Genomic DNA, 16,812 nt, shown 5'->3' on the forward strand with positions numbered 1-16,812 from the left:
ATCAGAGAACTAATACAAAATACCCAGGAAGATGAATTTCCTCTTCAATCTGACCATGTCGATCCCACACTCGTACAACATGGTCTTGCCCAGCAGTTGCAATATAATTTCCCAAGGTCTGTTGCCAACGAAAATGCAGAGGAGATTCTGAGCCATGAATCCGCTCCTTTAAACTGAACATGCGCTTTAAACAAAAAATTATAATTGTTTTAATCTTTTGTGAGTTAAATGTTTAAAAGCTCTAATAGGGTGCAACCTAATTCGTACCATGAACAATTCGTACCGTCAGTTCGTACCTTGAAAAGATCGAGAGAAAAAAATAAAAAATGCCGAAGTCGCTGATCGCAGTTTCCGCAAACATTTTAAAAGGGTTAGGGTATCAGAATATCGGTTAGCGGTATCTGCAAACAAACAAAATGAAAAGATCGAGAGAAAAATATAGAACATCGATGATCGCAGTTTCCGTTTTTCCGCAGTTTCCGCAAACATTTTAAAATTTCCAGTAATGATCCTAAGAGTTTGGCGAAGTCGCTGATCGCAGTTTCCGCAAACATTTTAAATTGGTAAGGGTGTTTCCGCAAACAAACAAACTGAAAAAAATAGAACAAAGCCGAAGTCGCTGATTGCAGCTTTCGTTTTTCCGCAAACATTTTAAAATTTGCGGTAATGATTCTAAGAGTTTGCAGAAGTAGCTGATCGCAGTTTCCGCAAACATTTTAAAAGGGTTAGGGTTGATCAGTGTTTCTGCAAACATTTTAAAAGGGTTAGGGTTGATCGGAGTTTCCGCAAACATTTTAAAATTTCTGGTAATGATCCTAAGAGTTTTTGTTTGTTTGCAGAAAATTTTGAAATGTTTGCGGAAACTGCGATCAGCGACTTCAGCATTTTTTATTTTTTTCTTTCGTACTTTTCAAGGTACGAACTGACGATACAAATTGTTCATGGTACGAATTAGGTTGCATCCGCTCTAATATCCTTGTAACAGGTAGAAATCTTTCATTCCATAGCACATGGCTGATTTAAATAATCAATTGAGATAATACTTGTGATGTATGGTAAGCTTTGGCTTCTTAGCAAGTAAATGGTCATTAGGTAATTAAAACATTAGTATTAATTAAAATGGTCATTAGTAATGAGAACACAAACTTTGCCTTTAATAGAAATGGTGTAGGCCTAAGAACTGTAATTATAATAATACTAATAACATATGAGATGCTGCAAAGCAAAGTGCTTATTCATCCTTCAATTATATATATACAGTAAACAAAATAATAAAGATGATAACTTCATTGATCTTAACAGTTGGTATCAACAGTGATGCACATGCCGCAAAAGTAAATAGCTATGTAATATCAGTATTGTAAGTATCCCAATGGAAAGAAAAGTGAAATGTTAACAAGGCAGTTATCAATGAAAAATTACAATATTTTAATGTCGATTTGCGAAATAATAATACTAAAACTGTGGGCTATAAATTATGTTAACTCTACCAGGTTTTCTAATAAAAAATAAAATCATTTAAAACTCTGCGATTGTACTTTGCATTGTAGGCAATAATTGCATAACACATATAATCATTGCACTAGGTCTAGGCTACTCTATCACGAGCCCAATTTACATTTTGATGACAATAATCCAAATTAAAGACATAATAGTTACTTCAAATGATACAAAATATATTCACCTGCATAATGGTGAAATGATCCTTTCAAACAGAATGATAAAAATCAGTTTTCATAAATATTTAAGTCAGTGTGTTCTATTTGAAATGATAATCAATTTCCATCAAGTAACTGTAAACCTACGCAGGTCGAAAATTACAGATTACTTCTTTGATGATGTTTAGCCTACAGTGACATTTGGCATGCTTGTGCCCAAAGAAATCTAAATAAAAAATATAATGCTAGCCTATATCAGAAGACAAGGATGGTAACCGACACAGTTCTTAAATTGAAGAACTGGAAAATTAGCAAAAAACGTGTGCCAGTTTGTAGTGTTTTGAACATAACAAGGCTTACGTAAGTTTTTCAAAAACTTGAAGTGTGGAGGATTAGTCTAATCTTTATATACAGCTGAGTTGATCTAAAATCTAATCTTGGCATTAACTCCATATACGTAGCCTACTAGACCTCTACTATGTTTTCTAGACCCCTGCTATGTTTGTCATATATTGTTTTTTCGTTGTGATGGTCAGAAATAAAAACAAACTGAACTAAACTACTAATGACTTACTGTAGTCTGTACTTCATCTAAAAGTTTAAAAAGTATAGTAGCTTAATCATTTTCTCAATAAGTTTTTAAAGTTACCACAAAACGAGCAAATCCTAGCATCGCAGGCCAGCCTTCAACCACTATTGTACCAAGCAAAAGAAAATTTATTTGTTTTATTTTATTTGAGTTTTCGGTGGCATTTACACCGTTGCCAATGACGTTTTTTCAAACACTAAGAGGCGCAAAATAAAATATAACCAAGTAGCCAAGGCTTTGCAATAACAAATAACAAATAATTGCATAAAAATAATTGAGACGAATGCTAAAAATTCATTGAAGAAGAAAGATATCCCCAATCCAATTCTACATACAAAAATAACACAAAACAAAACAGTATTACTTTGCACAGGCTTTTTTTTCAACAAACGAAAAACGATTCAGTCAAATTTGATTTTATTTCTAATCACCTGAAACAATAGCCTAATATACTTTTTCGTAACACAGCAAGAATCTATAAAATGGTAGAACGATTAAAAGCAGACACAATGACTTGCTTGAAGACGAAACAAGAAACAAAAGTAAAAAGTCTTTACACGGTTGCAACAATTAAAAAAATAATATGCTGCACGAAATTATGAGTAATGTTTACAAGTTTAACATCGCGATCTACAAACTGCAAAACAAAAGTTGGTCTTCAATTTCATCTCAATCAAGCAATCATTTTATTTTTCGTTATTAACGCCTCCGGGGCGAAAAAGATATTAGCCTACTAATTGTCGATAATGCCTACTAAGCCTACTAACTCGATAATGCCTACTAAGCCTACCTACTCGATAATAGCCTACTAAATGTCGATATAGTTAATGAACGAGAAAAGGTGGCAAAACCTCGAAAGGTTTAAATCGTGCCTGAACAGAAAATCATGAACAAAAAACAGCAAAAAATAAAACAAAAACAAAGAGAAGCACACATGTAGTGATGAATGACAGCCTAATGACCATGTTTTCATAATTTTTATCAAACAGCGTTTTTTCCATCCGCAAGGTTTAAAAAAAGGTGTTGTCAACAATCTACAGAGCTGTTTTCTAAAATGCAAAGTTGTCTTTGAAAAAAAAAAACAGACGCATACATGGATGCAAAATTAATATACTACTTTCAGAAATAGCCCATGAAGCGTTGGTATGTTTTCAAGCCATCCCCCAAAAAAATCATCTCGCAACAAAAAATATTTCCCGGAGCCTAGACTATTTTTGTCAACGCTACAGGTCAATAAACATCCAACGACCAAATCAACATCTTTAATATTTCAGGAGCAATAGCACAACTTTTCTGATTTAATTGATTTAAAGCATGAACGTTATACCAAATAAAATCGATAAACCAAACTCTATCATGTGAAGCTATTTACTATCGAGATTTTATGACATTATTTCCAGTGATGTACGCGCATACAAAAAATATTGACGCCGTCAGCGTAAACGCAAACGTTCGAAAAATCATACGCCGTATGCGTCAACGTAACTTGTAAAAAAAGTTGGCGGTGTCAGCATCAGCGGTCAGCGCATACACAAGCGCAAACTAATTTCGTTTGCTAGGTGCAAAACATTCACACGGTATAAACCACTCGAAACAAACAAGTTTATTTTGAATTTTCATGAAGAAACACAAGCACCTGAAAGTGTTCATCTGACATTTTGCTGTGTTTTGGTTTCAATATGTCTTTGCCCATTGAAAACATTCTTTCAACTGCAACGCTGGAAGGTATTGGCGTGTTGTAGCGAAAAAATACATTAAAAAGTATGCGTTGATGCTATGCGCTAAAAATCCGCGAAAACTTTACGGCGTAGCCTCAAGCGCAAACTATCCAAAAAAATGTGGCCGCAAGCGTTAGCGTAAACAAAAAGTCTACGTCGCAAGTATGCGGCGTAGAATTTGCGGCGCATACGTACATCTTTGATTATTTCCATCTCATTCCTTTTCACATGACTAAACACGCTGAAAAAAAAAAACGTTAGTCCGAAGTTGGTGGTGCATTCTTCCAGGCAGAAGGTACGGAGGGGTCAACACGGCTCCAGATATATGAAATATCACTCAAATAGAAGCTAGTTAAAAGTATTAAAGGGGGAACTATTTGCCTAGTCGTCTGAACAACATTTGCCTGAGGGAAATTTTTGCTAGACAAGTCAATAGATTATGATACTTTCTTGTCAAGCATTTGTAAAATGTATACTTGAGACATCTAGCGTAAAATGGTAATTTTAGAAATGGACCCGAGATTCACCATTGAAAATTTCTTTTTGAGGTGCATGTCCGAACTGATAAGGTAATTTTTTGTTCTATTTTTTAAAATAATCACTTTGAAAACAAAAGCATTTAATTATTTGGTGGAAGTTTTTAAGCAGTTGCACCACGTTTTCATGCTTCAATTTTGGACTGAGCTTTCAGATTCGACAACCAACGTTATAAACTACTGTACTCCTACCGTACCTGTTATCATGCTCAGGCTACAAGTTAGAACATTGTCGTGTAGATGATACAGCGAAAACTGCAGCCACATATGAAGCAAAAAAGGTTTGAATGGTGCATAAATGTGTTTAGATGACAAAAAAAGAAAAGAAGAGTCGTTCTGGTGTGAAGGCAATGAAAGATGTAGTGACACGGGAATACACCATCCACATGCATAAACGTATTCATGGAATGTAAGTTCTTCAGATATCTTTAGACTTTATAACAAATATTGCTTTCAGTGAATATTTATCAACATATCTTAATAGTGCAAGAACAAGGACATTTAATTTTTACAACGCTTTTTATTGCAAAAAGTTGCATTGTGTTGCCAGATGTTAAAATCATGGGCCGAAAGTCAACCTAGCCTGGATATTGGAAAGCACTGGTGTTAGATAGGTCAATTTTTTCTACTTATTAAACACAAGAAAAAGTACTTCATGCGTGAACCACCATCTATTGAAAAAAAAACATGTTTGCTGTATATATCAAGCATTGTATTAATTTTCCTCTAAATTTTGATGTGATAATATTTTTTGCAACATAACACTGTTTATACAGATCTACTCAAAACATTCAATTAAGACTTTTTTGTAATCACAAATTAAGGATTGCACTCCTTAATTTGCTTCTACAATAAAATTGTAATAATGATGTCTAGGTGAGATTGCTGAATTTCAGTGTCAGTTATTATTTGATGTTCCTTCAGCGATTGCTCATGTATATAACATGTATATATTTGGTTTTGGAGCAACTGTCTGCAAGCCCTCCCGGGCTCGTCCTAAAATATTTTTGAATTATAGAAAAAATCATCGCAAATGCAAAAGTATATGCTATATAATCCCTGTCATGCTTTTGGATGCAATTACTGAACATCTTCACTTAATTTTGTACAAGTCTTAATGCGATCAACTGTTGAAACACATTTTCCAAGAAAGCGTGGGCTAGGGGAACGTTCAAATATTACGTAACGCCTTCGAGGGGGAGGGGGGGTTTATGCAAAGCGTTACGTTAGCGTCACATCGGGGGGGAGGGGTTCAAGCAAAACGTTACGTAACGCTTTCGAGTACGGAATGGTAGTTTTTTGTGCTGAATTCGTAGTGAAAAAGCGTTACATGGGGGAGGGGGGGTCAAAAGTTCGGAAAAAAGGCGTTACGTAATATTTGAACGTTCCCTAGTATTATTTCTTCTTTAAATTCAACAAAATAGCATAGATTTGCTAATCTATAATAGTCATTCCAAATAGGTGCAACCTAAGCTATAAAATGTGAAGTTTGTATAACAGCCAGTGTATAGTAACTTGTTTATATCGAAATGCTGAAAAACGCTGCACCAACTAAATATGAACAAGGGTGCTCTTTAAAAAGAGATGTGGTCTCAGTAACCAGCATGCCTCCTCCCATGTACGCTGCTGGTTCTCCATATAAGCAAAATAGATTTATAAGTTACCTTTGAATTTGTAAATGTTTATCTGTAAAATTTCTTGTATTTAGAGGATTCAAAAAACGTGCTCCTCGTGCAATAAAGGAGATTCGTAAATTTGCCCTCCAGATGATGGGAACAAAAGATGTTCGAATCGACACGAGATTAAACAAAGCCGTGTGGGCACATGGTGTGAGGTAATGATACCTTGCCAGTAATTTTGGTATTAATGTATAACTTCATGCCTCGCTAAGTCAAGTATCACTCGACCTGGAATCGAGCAAAAACTTACCATAAGCAAAAGTTTCAGCATTGGGCTAGTGTGGGACTAAAGTAAAAAGCATGTACTGTTTTTGCAGATGATTGAAATCTTATTTTATTTCCAGAAACGTCCCGTATCGAATCCGAGTTCGTCTTGCGCGGAAGCGGAATGAAGATGAGGATTCCGCCAACAAACTGTACACCTTAGTCACGCATGTACCAGTTGCAAAATTCAAGGGCTTGCATACCGTCAATGTTGACTCGGACGAATAAATTGCTATATCTTGATTCGGTTGTATTCATAAGTGGCAAACAAGAAGTGCAGTACTGCGATAACGATGACACAAACAAGACACAACTATGGCCACAAATCTGCGTGATCACAAAAACAGGAAGGGAATAAAAATGAGATATTTTGATATAACAAGCCCAGAATATAGATAAAATAAATGTTTCGTTCACTACACTGTTCATTAGGGTGTTTCATTTTTTCACCATTTTTGAAATTCAAAATGCCTGGGGTCCCATCTGGTGGTATTTGGGGAAAAAAGTTTACACCCCAAATTTTTTTAATTATGACGTCATATTGAGGTGGTCCACGAGGTTTGAAATTTTTGGGCCTCAAAATCTCGAAATTTGGGCGTATCTCCGGAACCACACATCATAGATCGACAAAATTAGTATCAAAATGCGCAGAAGGGTCGGTTTGCTATACCTGATGTAGAGAATATTAAGGTCTATCTGCTTGAGAAAAAAATCTGATTTTCGGTCTATTTTCTCCTGATGAACAGAGATCAGGTGATCAAGATAATAAGTTTTTCTGTATTTTTCCACTCTTGGAAGCTGTTATTGCGTAATAATAGTCCTTGTTCGTTTTGCAAGAGACGAAAGGGTAATAATTGAAGGTATTACTATTATAATGATGATGATGGCTATTCCTCGTCGAGGATATTATAATGTAACCGTTAAGGAAGAGGTATGTTGCTCACCTGCTTTAGATTTTGATTAAGTGGCATTAAGGCCAAGTATTAGTAAGTCGATGCAAAACTTCAAGGAATCGGAGAAAAATGTGCTTCCCCTTAAAAGGTAAAGGTGAGTCCCATACTTGATTCAAGCCTCGGGGAACGAGAAGATAAGGTTCTCATTAGACTAAGCCTTCGGCACTAACGAGAGTAGGGTGGCCAGTTCCTTTCTCTCAGCCGCCTTTCCTTCAGCAACTACGCCCACCCAATTTATTACACCCTGGGTAGAGGTGAGCGGTGTTTTTCAACAACCAGCTTAAGCCGGGAGTCGAACCAGGATTGCATGATTGGAAAGCGAGCTCCTTATCCGCTGCGCCATCCCACCGCATGCTTCCCCTTAATTCAGATATAATCATCACTATTTTTACTTGAGGAAGAGAGTACGGTAGCCGAAACTAATCCCAAGTTTTTGAAGAAAATACGGTGCTCTATTTCAAAGATTTGAAAGATGAACTGCTGAAAGATGTAGTTGGCATATGGAATAAAACTGGTCTTCCAGTGCTTAGCAAACAGAGAATTGAAGCCAAGTTAAAAGACGTGATAGAGAAGTACAATACAGCAAGAAAGAAAGAAATGAAACGCAGAGGTAATGAGGTTAATCAAGAATGGTTACAGAACTTGTTCGATATATGTGCATGTAAGTGAAGTGTTCGATCTCCAAAAATCTGGTTGTTTTTCAAAAGAAACTCTCTTGCAGCTGTGAACTCGAAAACCGAGTCCAGGAGAAAGAAATCGCTTTCTTGAAAGATCAGAAAAAAGATTGAAAAATGTTTATCGGTGGCGTAGATGTCAACCATGTAGAAAAGTCTTTAGAACGGGAAAATCATAAAAGGAGGTGGGAAACGAGCAGTGAAGTTGAACAACCGAGCACTTCTGGCATACAATCTGCCAAAGCATCGGCATTACTATGTTCGAAACAGAGAAAAAGAAATGAAGCAGTTAGATGTCTACACAGTAGCGAAAGCGACTCTGATGGGGATATGAATTGGGAAGATGATAGGGAATACGAGCCTCTGAAACCAGCTATTGGGGGAAAAGTGTACAAGAAAGTACATTCTTTTTCAATAAATGATAGAAGTTGTTTACTTGCTGATCGTAGGATGACTTCGGTACGCCAACAGTCAGGTCTTATGAGGTCGGTTCTTGGAAAAGATCAAATAGCTGCAGCACCTTCGACAGTATACCGCCAACGACAAAAAATAAGAGAAAAATCTCTGATGGAAAGTGAGAACCTTCTCAACTCAGCTTCTGCCATGCAGTTATGTTATGATGGGCGCGTTGTCGATAAAATAGATCGATACGTTTTCTTGGGTCAACTTGTTGATGATAATGGCATGAAGCACGAAAGTGTGCTTGCTGTTAAATATTTTCCCAAAAGTGTGTCGGTCACTGCAGCACTGATTTTTGACACCATCATCCAGGAGGCTTGCGGAGTTCACCTATCCCAAGTATATTCAGTCATGGCTGATACGACTGCTCTCAATACAGGAAAAAAGTCCGGAGTCAATACTCGACTGGTCAATTATTTTAATGATGAAATTGGTCATGATATTCATACCCTTAAATGTATGTCCCACATAAACGAAATATATCTTTCCCACGTCATTTCTTTTGTGGACGGCGCCAAGAAGGGTCCCGGAGCAATGCAAGATGGGGCTTTGCTTAACCAGATAGCAAGACTAGACAAGCCCAGTACTGAAACCTTAACACCAACTATTACTACGCAATAACAGCTTCCAAGAGTGGAAAAATACAGAAAAACTTATTATCTTGATCACCTGATCTCTGTTCATCAGGAGAAAATAGACCGAAAATCAGATTTTTTGAAATAACTTTTTTTCTCAAGCAGATAAACCTTAATATTCTCTACATCAGGTATAGGAAACCGACCCTTCTGCGCATTTTGATACTAATTTTGTCGATCTATGATGTGTGGTTCCGGAGATACGCCCAAATTTCGAGATTTTGAGGCCCAAAAATTTCAAACCTCGTGGACCACCTCAATATGACGTCATAATTGAAAAAAAATTGTGGTGTAAACTTTTTTCCCCAAATACCACCAGATGGGACCCCAGGCATTTTGAATTTCAAAAATGGTGAAAAAATGAAACACCCTACTGTTCATCAGTGCTATGGAATTAAAGTGCTCTCATTTTCGAAACGTTTGGTATCAACGTTTCTGGCGATTGACCAGGTGTTCCAACCATCTTGCTGCTGAATTAGCTGTGTTTGCAGGTATTTGGCAAGATAGGTCAGTAAGCACTAGATAACAGGATACAAGCTCAGGTTTCAATGTTGTCAAACATACATTTTACGGGTGTTAACGAATGATCTTTTGACTTGACGGTAAAAGTCAAAAGGTAATTTCATTTGAGCGTTGATTTCTACACAAACCACGTCAGCACTTGGATGAAAACTTTCGAAGAGAACAAATAAGATATTTTTGCCAAGCAAAAGTGTATAGAACCGCAAGCAAAGACGTCTTAAATATACGCAGATAGAATGCAAACACGTTGATGTATGAATTACGACACTACGACAGCCAACCTTTGAACACAACTTGATGAAGACACAGCTGGAAGGCAAAACACTGATTCAAATTACATATGTTGACACAAAAATGCCATAACGCAAACAATGTCAAATATCACAACACCACTTCAAACAAAACCACTTGGCCTTCTTTAGAACCTGTAGCTACTTGCATGTGGGTTGGGGAAAAACAAGTCGACAAAACCAGGCTGCGATGTCCAAAGCAATAAGCAACGTTGTGAAGTTTTGACGGTTCGAGATTTATGTGCGAAGGAAAAACTGAGTCAGTTCCTTCCTCCCACTGATGGACCGAGGCCAAGCGTGACGCCATATGGGAGCTGTAGTCAGGAGCATGTTCATCGTAAGCAAACAGCCCAACACCATAACCGCATGGTGATGCTATAAGACGACCGCAGGGTGAAAAAGAAATCTCTTGAATGTATTCAATGTTTTCAGGCCCAAAATCCTTGATTATGTTCGTAGGTTGGCCACGAGGTACGGGTAAATACGATTGTGTTTGTGATATGTCCGTATCATTACATGGCCATGAATTGTTACCTCGCCAAGCACCATTGTAAAACGACCATGTGTTGTGAATCGAAAGGCACTGAAAGTATACATTTTATAGGATAAGTAAAATAATAATCTTTAGCCAGTAAGAGTCGTGGTTTGAAACATTTTAATACAATTTTATGGCGGAAAACAGTACCTCAGATTCAGCAGGCTAATTACTCAATAGCGCCCGCGTCAAGTTAGCTGCAAACCTTTACGTTGTAGCCTACTGAGAAAACCATTTTTTTAATGAAAAAATTTACCAACTTTGCCTGTGATCTTTAGCTTACTTACTTTTGAATTGTAGTATGGCAACCTATCGTATCTTAAAGCCACCGCCACGTTTTCAGGATGAACATCAATAGCTTGGCACAAAACTGTCACATCCTCACCCTTCTTATCTCCACAATAGCCGTAGTACAACTCAACATGGTTACGCCTGAAAGAAAAAGCCGCTATACAAAACTATGAGTGATATTCTGATTCAAAGATTATCATGTTGAACAAGACAGCGAACTTGTCATTTAGAGCAGAAATCGGGACATTTTGAATCAGGAACGTCCCTCTTAACAAGACTCGACATTTATACTGGTGTAGCCTATGTCTTATAGTTCATGTTGCATACAAGTACGGTACGTTTATTAAATTATTCTTTTCGCTTAACATGGATCTCAAGGTCTAAAATATACGTTTAATAATAACAGTGATAGACATAGGCTAAGTTCAATTGAAAAAAATCCCCAAATAGAGAAAGTTTCTTATACTTAATGCTGGCAATTCAAAATATTACGTGTGGAGCAGAAAGGCTTTGAACAGTTAACATAGATTCGGCAGCCAAAGGTAACAGGCTGATACTCAAGAAAATGAAATATCTTCTTACAGGTGTCAAACTAGGGATAGTAGATTACCGGGATTGTTAACTACATCCGCTTTTTCGTTCATCCGCAACATTAGAAGGGTAATTTTTTTTTTATTTACAAAATAATGTATTTTTTATGGGTTATATAAAAAGAGTGAAGTTGGTTTTGAAGTAATTTAAAGTTTTTAGTTGAAAGCAAGCCAGCAGCAAAGCGTGAAAAAAATGTCAAATTGGCAATTTACCCTTCTAATGTTGGCGGAACAACGGAGTTGCTCGTCCCGGTAATCTACTGACCTTATGTCAAACCCACAACAATGCTTGATATGAACTACTCGGTTACAGGTCTTGTAATGCAAAGGAATTTATGTTCACACGAGTCAGTTCGATCATAAATAGCTAAAAATCGATTTCGATCAGCTCTGCTAGATCATCTTCAGTTAAGCAAACAGCACAAAAAAAAATTTGTGATTTTTTGTGCTGTTTGCTTTATGCTTAATTTTCAAACTTTCAGAGAATTCGATGTCATACCTCGAAATAGGTGAAGATTGAAGCTGTTCATCATTCCTGTCAAAAGGTAAGTCACAATTTCTATAACTAACATGGTGACCGAAGCCACCACCAGATGAGTGGATATGTTCAACGTCTTCGGACAAGTAGTTAATCTGTTGATGCAAAGTTAAAAGAAACGTTTTGGTCACGGAGTCGTTTGCAGACGCTTTATTACCGAAGCCATGTCATTCTAGCTAAACTCGAATTTAGTCCGTCTGTCAAAAGTACTTCGTAATTTTGCATTCAAAGGTCTATTGAACCTAAGCATGGTACAAATTCCTAACGTGCTACTTGATAGTTCACACGAGTCGAATACAAGAGTATTCAGAGGTATTCAATGTTTGAAGCGATTCAGTGAAGGCAACTTTTGTTTCTCCACAGAAGCAGCTCGTAAAAAGACAAGGAATTCTGCGTCAAAACGGAGTAAACATTTTTATGTTTATCAAAACTACACCCACGGTCATTGCCTGGAGTATTAGAAACTTTACTGCTATTTTCATGATATACAAATCAGTGACATTACAATACTGCAATCGAACTGTAAGTAAAATAGTAAAAAAGGATCACAAATCGAAATTGTAGGGCTGCCAAACAAGGATCTACAGTAGGAAGTTTACACTGGAAATTGTCCACAAAGGGGTCACATAGAAAATTGTTTTCTGAAATGGGGTCACACAGAAAAAAAGCTTAATAAGCCCTGCTAGTGCTATAGGGTATAAGCAATAAGCATATTTACATCCAGGTTGTGAATGGCAATCAAGTCTGCAGATTGTGCTGTGCTTATAAACATGCTTTGCCCATCAACCGAAATGCGCATCCGCATTAAATTTGAACATTTCAGAACCACGGATGAGCTGCAACTCCCGCTTTGTAATGGACTAGAAAAGATAGACAGCACAAATATATAGGATAAGCAATAAGCATTCACCCACGACGCAATAATTGAAAAGGAGTAGAAGATATAACAAGCTACAGTAGTTACAAAAACACCGAATAACAATAATTTTAACTGCGCTTTTCGGTTAATATGTGAAATGATTGAATTTGAAACTATCACCACACTAAGTGTGCTACTGTACACAAAACTTCCTTTAAAGTTGTATGCTCATCAGGTACAAATGTAACTTAGAACTTCGTTTTCTTTCTGAATGACTTTTACCTGTTTATGTCCCATGCCATAACTTGATTATCAAACCCAGCTGATAACAACTTTCCAGTTGGTTTGTGATATTCAACATTTTTAACCCAACTATCATGGCCTTTAAGGAGAAAGATTTCCTAAAATCAAAACAATTCCAATAAGTCACTATAATCTTCAAGAGATGCAATAACCAAGAATTTATGAAGCATTTTGGGAAGAATCGGCAGGTCTACCGTACTAGAATGGGACAAACTGGTAAAATTAGAAAAACTAAACGACAAATATGCGTAACAAAGTATGCTAACTTGTCACAAATAATCACACAGGAAACAATTATAACAGAAGCGAAATAATAAAAAGTAATCTCAGTCATAAGCATAATCAATAATTCTATATGCAACAAAAACTAATAGTTAAAAGAATAAAACTTTAACAATGGAAAATGAGCCCATTGAAATATACAATGGACCGCGGCCATGAATGGACATAAATTATAAAATACAATAAATACAGACTGCAAAAAGCAATGAAACCTTTTCAAAGCAGTGTACAATATTAATTAAAAGTAAATAACCACAAATTTAGAAATGCATGATTGATTATTATTGTGAAAAACGTCAGGAACAAGTTATGGACATATCTAACCACATCAGTCATTTTTAAAGTGATTCTATAAAATTACCTAATTTTTATAATTAGGCTTGACATAATACAGGGGAAATGACAAATATTTTCTAAAACTTCAGAAACCTCTTACATGAGAAATTCAATAAGCATTGAAGCAGTCACAAGAACTACCTCTTTCATATTTCTGACATCCCAAATTGATACGTTGCTGTCATCAGAACATGTAGCAAACAAGCGATCATCAATAAATGATATAATATTACATCGCATGGTATGAACATTTTCTCGCTTGTTTATGATTTTGCTTGTCAATGGATCTATGATCACAACAGCATCTTTTTCACAAGCTGCAACCAACAACTTTCTGAAAAGAAACACATGGTGTTAATAACCTAGCGCTTAAACTTTAAAAATAAAAAATGGACGGCATAAAGTTATAGTCAGTCCAAGTATATTTATTACTAATATTTTTTATTCGCATCGCATCAGACATGCATCGCATCATATCATCATATCATGCATCGCATCAGACAAGAACGTCCATATTTAAATCACACAAAAAGAAAAACACAAAAATGAAAGGTACCGTATGTATAGGCTACAGTAGTACACACGCAGCTGTGACACAAAAGTAATTGAAATGAAATTACAGGCTCATTTTGTTCATACAACCAACCATAAGATTTAATGTCAGCAAACGATGACTGTTGATATCTTTGTGCCATGGCAGCCATCAAGGCTAAGTAACAGCATGCACAGTCTTATAATTGTAATGAAGACAGTAGTTCGATTTATGATAGCAGTCAGACCTCATCAGGGAGGCAACAATAGAATTTGACGACGATTTGCATCTTCCAGCAAAAATCATACTAATGCATCAAATTTTATAATGTTACACAAGACCAGACTTGATGTTCATGAACACTATTATTTGGGCAAATTGTGGATAATTTTAAATGCGTTATTGAAGGCAACATGCCAGCGATAAATGTCACGTTGATGATAATTTCCCCACAGATGACATGCACACATTGATTGAGGTACAATATGGACTGAAGAGAACATTTTTAACTTCACTGGAGCACTTGATGACTTTTGATTTGTTGTCAGAACAGTGGCATGATCACACTTCTCGGTTTATATCCTTGTCATCACACATTGCCATTCCAAGAAATATACCCAGATATTTGATGCTATCCACAAATTTGATCTGGCTTCCATTTAGTGGTACAATTGGCTTCAAACTTAACTTTAGGTGATTAGTTAAAAAATATATAGCAAATGACTTTTTACAGTTAAAAATGATGTCACTACAAAGTGCATAATCTTCACCCACAGTATGCAAGATATTCTGCAGACCATTAACTTGGAGAAATACAACAAATATCATCTATAAAACTTTCCACCATCAATCATATTGATATGATATAGGTACAATGTACATATCTAGGTCCTAGATAGCATAGTTCAGCTACTGCTGAACTAAAATATAGAAAACAACAACTATTTTTCATGCTTACCCATTTGGAGAATACTGTAAGTTAAATACACCATTATATCCAATATTAGATTCAAAACCAACTTCTTTGGATGTTTTATACAACTTTTTCCACAGCAAATTTTTCATAAATATAACATCATCTCGTGCATATTGTTGGTGACCATTAGAAGACAATGCACCAGTACATCCAATTTCTCTTTTTTTAAGCCATGAGTATATGGACATTCCTTTGCTAGTAGCAAAATTTTACAAACAGAAACTAAATGTAACAAAATGCTTTAATGATTTCTTTTCTAAACACTAGCTTAATTTATAGTAGAAGTTGCTTCATTTGTAACCCTAAAAAGATTAGAAAAGTAACAACTTAACCGAAATGACAATTAGACAAACAAGCATATTGTCTGCTTTGGAATTATTATATATGTTTTCACTCTTAATAAGAACTTAAGATTTAAGAACTGAGAGAGCAATGGTGAGGGCAATGTGTGGTGTAAAGCTGATGGACAAAAGGAATACCGAAGAACTTATGAACTTGCTTGGATTAAATGAGAATGTTGATAAGTTGGCGAAGACGAATGGAGTGAGGTGGTATGGGCATGTTGAGAAGTGATAAAGATACTGTTTTGAGAAGAGCGCTGGAATTGCGAGTGGAGAGTCGTAGAAAACAAGGAAAACCAAAAAAAGGCAAAGGAAAAAGCAAGTTGAGGAGGAAAGCAGCAAGTGGGCTTGACAAGAAAGGACACATTAGACAGATCGATGTAAAGGCGATTGCGGCACTTGAAGGTGAATCCGGCCGCCCTCGGTAACAGGGACATGACCGAAGTAAAACTGGACTACTACTACTACTCCTTACATGCAAACAATTGATCAATATCAATAATAATGTTATGGTTTTATTTATTGTCGCTCTATAACAGCAAAGGTCTTTTAGCGAAGGTCTCCATTTTTAATTTTATGTCAGGTTTATTATATCATCACATTATTGCTCGACTTACCCTTACTGCGTTATTCAAGAAAGAACACAACCGGCACCATTTTTAAAGTCTTTACTTTGACCCGACCTAGAATCAATCTCAGATCTACCAGCACCAGAGCCGAAAGCAAAACCAGTCGGTCACTGAGCTGGTATTGATCAATACTGATTGCAATTGAATTGGGAATTCTATTCAAACAGCCCTTTCAGTTTCAAGCAAAAGGTCAAGAAGCTACCCTACGGTACCCTATTTGCTATCCTTGCTTTAAGCTGCGTTCACTGAACATTTGACCATGTAAAAGTATCGACCTCTCTAGGTTACCTATTAGCCTGAATTGTGTGAGCTTTTTGACTGTAAAAGTCTTTCTTACCATTTTTTAGTTACCCTACTCCTACTCCACACTTCCTTTTTTTATTGGGGCAAAATAAAAACTTCACACTCACACACAAACAAAAACAAACTCTTTATTCAGGGTTGCCAGACGCCGATATAGAAATTTCCTTGTCACAAAAACTTCTATCAAATTAGGGAAACATTTTCATATCTGGCCATTCTATTTCAGATGATTGTTTTGTTTGCCATTAATTTTATTGATAGTGTTTCCACTAATGTTTTAAATCTTTTATTTTTTTTGCCTCTTTGCTGTGTTGGCTTTT

The 16,812-nt window shown here is 36.3% G+C and overlaps 3 protein-coding genes across 3 annotated transcripts in view; 1 reads left to right on the forward strand and 2 right to left on the reverse strand.

Moving 5' to 3' along the window:
- The window catches only part of LOC145782767 (WD repeat-containing protein 19-like), a 34,604-nt gene extending 32,801 nt beyond the window's left edge, over window positions 1-1,803 (reverse strand). Inside the window, exons 1-2 of the mRNA XM_082594528.1 lie at window positions 1,685-1,803; window positions 24-184 (exon numbers count right to left, since the gene is read on the reverse strand). Of these exons, the coding sequence (XP_082450654.1) occupies window positions 24-184; window positions 1,685-1,690 (167 nt within the window). The 5' untranslated portion in view covers window positions 1,691-1,803. The remainder of the gene's footprint in view (window positions 1-23; window positions 185-1,684) is intronic.
- Window positions 1,804-4,476: 2,673 nt separating this feature from the next.
- LOC145783049 (large ribosomal subunit protein eL31-like) lies at window positions 4,477-6,687 on the forward strand. The gene is made up of 4 exons (XM_082594815.1): window positions 4,477-4,534; window positions 4,810-4,910; window positions 6,210-6,335; window positions 6,525-6,687. The coding sequence occupies exons 2-4, from the start codon at window positions 4,810-4,812 to the stop codon at window positions 6,670-6,672; spliced, it is 375 nt and encodes a 124-aa protein (XP_082450941.1). The 5' UTR covers window positions 4,477-4,534; the 3' UTR covers window positions 6,673-6,687.
- Window positions 6,688-9,460: 2,773 nt separating this feature from the next.
- On the reverse strand, window positions 9,461-15,433 carry LOC145783048 (DDB1- and CUL4-associated factor 10-like). Its single transcript, XM_082594814.1, has 7 exons — window positions 15,202-15,433; window positions 13,853-14,045; window positions 13,073-13,191; window positions 12,650-12,791; window positions 11,893-12,026; window positions 10,800-10,944; window positions 9,461-10,560 (listed from the first exon to the last, which is right to left on the reverse strand). The coding sequence occupies exons 1-7, from the start codon at window positions 15,405-15,407 to the stop codon at window positions 10,069-10,071; spliced, it is 1,431 nt and encodes a 476-aa protein (XP_082450940.1). The 5' UTR covers window positions 15,408-15,433; the 3' UTR covers window positions 9,461-10,068.
- Window positions 15,434-16,812: the final 1,379 nt, after the last annotated feature.

Source organism: Aplidium turbinatum, chromosome 14 (assembly GCF_918807975.1).
Source record: "Aplidium turbinatum chromosome 14, kaAplTurb1.1, whole genome shotgun sequence".
In the NCBI taxonomy this organism is placed as follows: Eukaryota; Metazoa; Chordata; class Ascidiacea; order Aplousobranchia; family Polyclinidae; genus Aplidium; species Aplidium turbinatum.